This window comes from Monopterus albus, unplaced genomic scaffold, assembly GCF_001952655.1.
Source record: "Monopterus albus unplaced genomic scaffold, M_albus_1.0 scaffold148.1, whole genome shotgun sequence".
Classification (NCBI taxonomy): Eukaryota; Metazoa; Chordata; class Actinopteri; order Synbranchiformes; family Synbranchidae; genus Monopterus; species Monopterus albus.
In genome coordinates, this window is record NW_018128028.1 from 760356 (window position 1) to 768944 (window position 8589).

An 8589-nucleotide genomic window follows, 5' to 3' on the forward strand; every position below is an offset into this window, starting at 1 on the left:
CAGTGCCGTGTAGCATCATCTAGGGTGACAGTGACACCACAGGAACACGACACGGGTCAAATCACTGCTTCAAGGTAGAGCACTCAAAGAGAAAATAGTCTTGTACTTTCAGAGAACATCTCTTTGTGTTTTTGTACTTCTGTGGCAGGAGTTGAATTGCAAAGGCTTACTGAGAAATTCTATTAAAATGAAGCCATTGGTGGGAACAAAAGATATACAGGCTAAGTTGATTGTGTGCTGTGTGATGAGCAGGAACTGTCTGACAAATGCAATCGATTTTGTTTTGTTTTTTCCCCCCTGAAAACACAGAGAAGCAAAATTTCATGGTAAAATATCTTTATTGTAACACTTTGGATAAAACAAGCACTATGGTGACACATCTAGAGCCTGCTTCATATGTGGCACATGAGCAGGCATGCTACAGTTTTCAGCCACAGGTTTCACACCAGAGCATTAAAAAAAACACCCAAGTAGCACTTCATCACAGCCCGGCCTGTGGACCTCACTGCCGTCGCTGTTCACTGCCTCCATGTCAACACTTCTCACACATTTACTGTTGAATGTTGAGTCTCAAGGCAGCTCAGGGAGGCAAAGACAGAAAGCGGTTTAGGACAGCGATGCCCGAAATTTCACGTATGAGGCGTGTCTCTCCATGCTTGTGCTAATGACTGACCGTGGTGCTCCCGTGTTAAAGCAGAGTGCCAGAGGACGGCAACAGAGGAATGCTGCCTGTGACTGTTTGGGATGGAGAGACACTGCTGGCAACAGATTGTCCTTGTCTCTCAGGATTTCAGACTGCAACAAAAATCATCTGTTTTCCAGGAAGGGAGCCACATATATTGAACAGGCTTTGTGAAGTTTATCAGATGTGCTTTAATCTAGGCCAGACTGAGATCAAGATTAGATGTCTTATACGAAGGTAATTAGCATGTGATAATCTCCGAGTAAAAACCGAGTCAGAATTTATTCAACAACATGCGACTGCCTTCACCTACATTAACATAACCCTGTTTGTTATTCAAGTGTAAATTGTGCCTATTTTTTCTGTCTGAGTGTGTTTCTACTCTTTTAGAAATGGACAAATTGTTGCCCCGCACGAATCCTTAACAATCACAATGATTCACAATCCTGGACTTTAATTTCAATCTGCTTCAAGATTTTTACCTACATAGTAATTAGGTCGATTATTTGCAACAACATAAACGTTTTGGAATCTGCTTTAACGGAGCTTGTTATCTATGCATGTCCTCATTTCTATTCTGGCTCCGTTCTCTGGTCAGCTGCACAGTACCAGACAAAAGCAGATGAGAGGATGAAGGAGTTGGTGCCTGAAGGCAGAGCGCTGAACATTTAATGTGAAGTAGAGTTTATGTTCTTTTAAGGGGAAATGGTGAGAGGAAAATTTGAATTGGTTTCCTTGTGATTGTCACTGAAAATTAAAATTTTACACTGCAGCAATGGGAGGACATGCACCAGGCTCTTCACAGTTTGTGCTGAATGCCATTCAAGACTGAAAAACCATTTTATGAATGGAAAATACAACCCGAATAGAAAGAAAACATCTTTTATTTGACAAATCAATTTGCTTTTTGCTGAACACTTAAAAAAAAACTGTGCTTTCTATGCCTGCAGCGACACACTGCAGCGGGTCTAACACACCGACTTGGATGTCAACAGCACTTCATCACCCTGAAACATAACATTGTGGTTTCTAGACGTTTCAGAACACATTTGTTGTCACTGTCAGCTGTTCTGTCAATGCTACGACCTGACAGCTTATAACTCAGGTGAAATACTGCACTATCCTGCCTTGCTCACCGTTTCTCAACTCAAATTTCACTTTATATTAAGCCTCCTTTTGATTTTCCTAAATGTGTCTGCATTTTCATGTCATTAGCTGGATCTTTTGTTGGATTTAGGAAGTTCAGTTTGTCTTTTAGTCTGAGGTATATGATGCGCAGACCTGTCCTGAGGCTGTAACTGGAAATAATTAACTCACTGCTCTATTACTTTAAGTTATACAAGCTCACTATTAACTGCCCTCACAATGCCCGTGCTACAGTGTTGAGAAAACATTGGGCTTTGGCTGGCTACAGCACAATCCCACCCTTTCACATGGGTGTTCACTTACAATAAGTGAGAGCTATCATCAAATATGCAACAGCTTCAACTAACACTGAACCGAGAATTAACATCATTGTTTACAGAACACTCAAAACGTGATTCCCTAAGGCGACTACCACATTTTCTTTCAGGGAAAACAACATGTAGTCATGGTGTGAAGTCTGTCCCCAAGAAATGCTTCACTGTAAAATTGCTCTTAAATATGTCATTGAGCAGAAAAGTGTCCAAGAAGCACAATGAGCAAAATAATAATAAAAAAATAATAAAAAAAGAAAGAAAGCAGTGGGATGCAAGTGATGTAACACCTTCCATCCCCTCTGCTTTCTCTCTGTGTGTGGGTGATTAAAATACTGAAAGCTCCATTGCCCACAATCAATACACACACTTCATCCAACAACCTTTTTTCCCCATTCTGTCTACGAGACTTCTTTAAAGTTGAGCTTTTCTGAGCACATCTTCAAACCACATGGTACTGGACACATTTAATAAAAACTGAAGAAAATTTGATTTTTGTGTTAGACTTTTTTTGTGCTGAGGCTGCTCATATCCCTTGAGGCTGCTAAGATGTCCAATTATTTGGTAATTTAATTCAGGGGCGTAGGAGAGAGTTCGATCTGCTCGAGTAAGCAGGTAAAGTATAGCTTTGTACATGATGGCCACTCTGTGAAGCCCTTTCCCTTATGCCCTTATGACTGGTTCAGTGGTCATATAGGGACACCAGGGAGCTTGTTTAACAAAATTAGCTCTTGGATATAGTATTGTGCTTCACCAAGGCAGATGCAATATATACAAAAGGAGAAATTGTACATAGAAGATATCAATCTCTGCAGGAAAAGGCTGTGGGGTTGCTGCGGTTGAGGACTGGGGGACTACAGCTAGATGAAACGACGGCTGAAACAAGGGCAGAAGCTGGACCTGAGGATGAGGGGGGGATGGATTAGGGGTTGAGGGGGAGGGCTGCAGATTCGACCTGCAGAGAAGATATGAAGAGTCAGAGCAGCTGCTGGGTACTGTTCACAGGATAAAAGCTGGAGGCTGCAGATAGAGATGGAAGCGCACAACATCTACAGTACATCTACTGGTGCAGGAGCCATCAGAGAGAGAAAGACAGGATGGCTGGAGGCTAGAAGGGGGCACTTGGAGACAGGGTGGGGGACCAGGGGTACAAAGCCGATAGTCTCACTCACGGTAGAACACATATTCAGTGTAGCTGGTCCAGATCTTGTCGTCTGTCTGCTCGTGGGCAAAGGCGCAGGTTCCCGTGGAATTACAGGCCACCATGTGGAAGCCTGCATCGGCCAGCTTGTCAAAGGCCTGCTCCAGAAAGGTGAACTTGAGATAGTAGCGGGATGTGTAGCGCTCAGGGGGGCGGTCAGGGTCACGGCTCTCATTCAACGTCTCCCCAAACACCTCTTTGGCCAGGGAGGTCTTTCCACACACCATGATCCGTGCCACCCGGCGGAATTTGGAATCAGTGTGGCTGTCACGGCCTAGGGTGTAAGAGCCTCGGTAACCAATAGTAATGAACCCGGACCGTTTGCCGTCCATGGCACTGGGCACCAGGCTGGCACAGGCAGCAGCAGCAGCACCCAGGGAGCCGAGGTTGCGGGCCGTGTCGATCCCAGGCGAGGAGTCCTCTGGGTCGCTCTGACATCCCTCATCGCCCAGGGAGTTCTGCTTGCTGATTTTGGGTGCCAGCTGCTTAACAAGCTCTGGCAGGTTGAAGAACTCAGCCTCCCTCTGCAGTCGCCCACGCTCTGGGAAGTGGTCTGGAAGGACCAGCTGTTGGTCCCGCATGTAGTCCAGGATGTAGCGGAACAGGAAACCATCACGGTCTACAAAGAAGCGCCCCTTGGTATCCCTGGCCAGTCCTTTGGTTGACTTTCGACTGAACATCTCCCATAGCAGAGAGTCTGGCACACTTGTGAGGGTAGTGTAGCGGGTTATATACACTTGACCACCAACATTGAGCTCTATAATCTCTGGGAAGGGTACTTCCTCCCCAGATATACCACCATCTGGTAAAGCCATAGCTCCCTCCTGGCACACAGGTGTACTTGGACGCAGCTTTAAAAACTCTCTTAAATTGTACTGAAACTTCTAATTGCAGGACTTGAAACGATATTTTCAGCAGAACCTTTCACAGTGGTTGATGAGCCTTGTCAAAGATTGCAGGTACTGCTGCGGAGAGTCGCGGCTAAACTGTAGCGCACAGTTGATATGCGCGCATATCACAGCTGGCTGCCACTCACACCAAAGTCGGCAGAGACAAAAGAGTCACACAAGCACGCCCGCTATTCTAACTACAGCTTTTCCCCATAATTACTAAAACATAGCGCAGAGCATTTCAGGCAGCGTTGAATTTAACCGTAGTGTCCATGTCCTTTACGCGGAAATCGGTTTGGTTTCCAGATGATGAAAGTCTACTTTTCATAGCAGGTGTCTGAGAAGGAAATGCACGATTTGCACAACTGTCCATAACGACTTCTGTCACTCTATATTTGGCTACTTGCCCTTCCGCAAACAGGATCAGGTGGCCCAACTTCAATTAAGCAATCCATAGTTGGTTAGACCTGTAGGTGTCCAGCTGAACAGCCACGAGATAAAGACGATGTTCCAGATGTAGTGAGAGACGATGAAGATGTATAAAAAGGTCTCCGTCTTTTCCATCACTTGCGGCTCAGATTTACGCGAGCTGGTCAGCTGTTCAGCCCCCCCTGGTCTTGTCCCTTGTCAGACTCTGATTCTGCTGCAACGTAACGGAGGCTACAACGTTATTCATCCCCGCAAACCACGCCCACATCCGCGGTGACGCGTCTCTGCTGTTCCAGGTCAAAAGGAGCCTGCCCTCCGAGAGCTGCGTAAACTGCCAGGTGGTTATTTCTAGAGGAGTCGAGGTAATGAAAGTCAATCAGTTTCTCTCAGTTTACATACATAACTACATAAGGTCACTGAATCCATTACTTCATTTTTGGAGATGTTCCTATATTTTTTATTCATACATTTAGACCAACCATAAATGGGAAAAGAACCTGTGGTCAAAAACAGCCATCCGGCCATTTTATTTTTCATTTAATATGCTTACTTGATAAAATAAACGGTGACATAAAACAAAACCACCGTACTGCCCAATTCGTATTTGCTGGAGTCTCATTCCAGTGACTTGGAAATTGGTATGCATTTCATTTTGCTGCTTTCATTTCTGAGAGCGCACAGTGATCGGTGCACTGTGTCTCCCAGAAGGACATGGTAACAGTGCCATCTAGTGAACACCGAGGAGCAAGGGTTTCCTCTTAAGGAACAGGCTCCTTCTCTCAGACGTGTGAGCTTCATTCAGAGCTGGTTTGGAGGAGGCCAAAAGTGTGATGTGGAAACTTGGAACATCCACGTGAATGCTCTCCCATTCTTCTGCACATTTAAGTATGTATTATTGACAGCACACGTATTTGTCAGCACCTATAGCTCCTCCTGTGGGCCCCCCCCCCAAGGAGAATGCCGCATATGCAGATAATGAATGGCAACACAGCAAAACACAGTTGTGATAATATAAAAGAAGTCTGAAGGACACATCAGATGACACATCCTGTTGTGTGACTGACATATATAGTCAACAGGCTGCCTTGTATTTATTCCTCATTGTCTCTTTCTTCCTCTCAGTCATGTCTCGTCCACTGCACAGACCTTTCTCTGACTAATCAGCAGGTCAATTCTGACCTTCGCCAAAGCAATCTGGCAGTGATTTCCCTGAGGGCCACGCAGTTTCCAGCTGGATTGCAGCACTATATAGCCTTGTCGCCGCCAATCTGTATCGGATGACTCCGGTTATGTGGGTAACCATTAGGCTCTGGAGGCAAAATGGTAGCGCTGCCTGCCAGTGAGAGGAGTTGATGACACATCTCAGTTCCATTTCACTAAAATATGCAAGAGCGATATGCTGTTTAAAATCAGAATCCATCCAAAATAACATGCTCTGATGCAGAGCCATGTTAACTATTTGAGATTGTCAACTTTTAACCTGTGCCACAGGTTTAAGGTGATCACATAATGTACATTTTGAATCATCTCCTCTTTGCTCACTGTCTCTGCAGTCCCTGAACAGCAGCATGTGACTGAAGAATTTTACTGGTAGTTTCATTATTCTAATCACATCCACACCATAGACCACTGATCCTCAGAAATATGGACAAAATGACTACATCAAATAAATTAGTTTGCCCTTCTGCTGCGGGTGGATTATCTGTGTTCATCCGTCAATTCTCATCACAGTGATGGCTTTCAAAGGCTGTTTGGTGAACCACGTTTCTGTTTGATGCTCCTGATTCAGAAGAGGCAAACTGGTTCAAGACACACAAACAGGAAAAAGGAAAATCTACTTACTTCTGCTGCTGTTGTTAGATCTGCAGGTATTCAGAGAAAAACAAGCAGACATGCTAGCCATATGAATTCTTTGATAATTCAGAAGGATAAGAAGAGTTAGTTAGGATTTTATGGATATGTCTGCATATTGATCTCTGTGTCCTCAGCACTTCTGCTGACAGTTGCACCAGCAAATGATTTATGAGATATTCTATAGGACAAACAGAAATGAACAAGGCTGTTGTATCTATTTCCTCAGGTGTTTGCGGCGCCCGCTTGAACCGATCTGCACGGCCTCATTTCCTCCTGTATGAGTCATCATACATCTTTCATGACAGGAGACATAGAAATGAAACAACGTGCATCTCAGAGAAGCATCATATCCCCTGGAAGTCGAGCAGACGTTTTTATATAGTAATGAGACTGAGTCACTCTAACAGATGTACCACACATTAATTAAAGTGGACAGAAAGCCACTGTGCCTCAGCAGCCTTCACACCCCCATTATTAATGCAACATTTTTAATCCAATCAGTTGACACTGTTCTCGATTCACTTAGCCCCTTCTCCCTTTCTTTTCATAGTTACACCCAAAATGTTTAATCAGTCTGTTTGTTTCCCCCTTCTCTGAGGACATAGCCAAACCAATCCCATCCTCCCTATAAAATATATGCTTATGAGTCTTTTGACAAATGTGGTCCTGGGTTTATAATTATCTCTCTTATTGATCTTTCCCTTCCTGTCGCTCCCAGTTCTGAAGTGTGGGGTCTGAAACTGGTTAAGTACATTACTCATATCGATTGCTTGAAAATGGGAACATTGCTATTTAAAATGTAAGATTAAAATGCAGTTTAATTAAAGTAGAATTCATCTTAAAAACTGACGGTAGCCGTAAAGTGTCCCTCGCATCCCTCGGGGCACATTATCAGTTTCAACTTGGTGAAAACTTTTAGTTTGTGGCAACATGACTCAGAACCACAGGGTAACTTTAAACAATCAACATTTCAAGTCATCTGCAATATTCTTTTCAATGCTGTTTTCCAACAGCTCTGCAGCTACATGTGATGTGTGTTTAATAGTTTTTCTTTTCAAGGCAGACCTTTGACATGTCAGTTTCATGATGGCTGAATTACTTGAAGCTGTTTCAGTTTCCATGTCTACTACTCGAGGTTTACTGCACCTGTGGTGTTCCGCACCCTCCTAACAATAGCAGTCAACAACACTTCATCCAATTACATTTTTTGAACATTGACTCATATTGTGACACACATGATGTAGACACAAACAGACTTGGCTACAAAATAGGCTAAAACTCTACCGTGTGCCTCAAACCTTAGCTGGGAAAATGCTGGTTCAGACCCAGAGCAGGCTGTGTCAGCTGGAGCTCTTCTGTCTCCAGCCTCCAAGTTCATGACAGTTTTTTGAACTTTCTGCAAAACCAAAGAGGCTCTGTTCTTTCTTTGAAGCATCTGAACACTTAAGTCTGAAAACTTTGAAATGCTTTTGTGTCTCTGGATTTAATATCTGGAGCTTTGAGGTTATGGAATCTATTTCACTGCATTAGCTGTAGTGCAGGACTACTGTCTGCTGGGATAAGCTCAGCATAGCTCAGGCTTCTCATATACTAAATCCTACACATCTGCACAGATGTGTGGGAGAATGAGCTGGTGATTAAGTGGAACCTTTACTAACCAATAAATGGCTCATTGGCCGCTGGAACCACAGTAAGATTTACTGGTGTATTTCATTACCTCTCAACAGTAACAGTTGCACTATGTTGAAATTGTGCATAAAGCGTCACTGTGGACTCCAAGCTGACTGACTGCTACAACTAAGGGTCTTAAAATATAAAGGCCTCTAGTGAAGCACGTTGTGGATTACACCGCCGCACTCGACCATTCTTCATTTTTATCATAGGCAAAACTACGGTTCTGCACAATGCCCTTCAATGTCGTACTCCTATAAATGTACTGGATGAAACAGCGTAATGTAATATGTAGCAATGCAGTTTTTATGTTGCTTCCTTTTGAGCAAATTAAAAAGATGATCTGCGAAATGTAAAACAACTGATAACACTTGAAAAAACAGACCGGCCATAAGCAAACCTGTT

At 43.8% G+C, this 8589-nt stretch overlaps 1 protein-coding gene across 1 annotated transcript; it reads right to left on the minus strand.

Annotated features, from left to right (window-relative positions):
• Positions 1-1550: 1550 nt before the first annotated feature.
• Positions 1551-4955, minus strand: kctd12b (potassium channel tetramerisation domain containing 12b). The gene has a single exon (XM_020614640.1). It carries the CDS (start codon positions 4153-4155, stop codon positions 3304-3306), a length of 852 nt encoding a protein of 283 aa, XP_020470296.1. The 5' UTR covers positions 4156-4955; the 3' UTR covers positions 1551-3303.
• Between the last annotated feature and the right edge of the window lie 3634 nt (positions 4956-8589).

What these genes read in the sequence shown, in the direction of transcription:
- kctd12b (XM_020614640.1), bottom strand. Translation starts at nt 4,155, where the DNA reads ATGGCTTTACCAGATGGTGGTATATCTGGGGAGGAAGTACCCTTCCCA.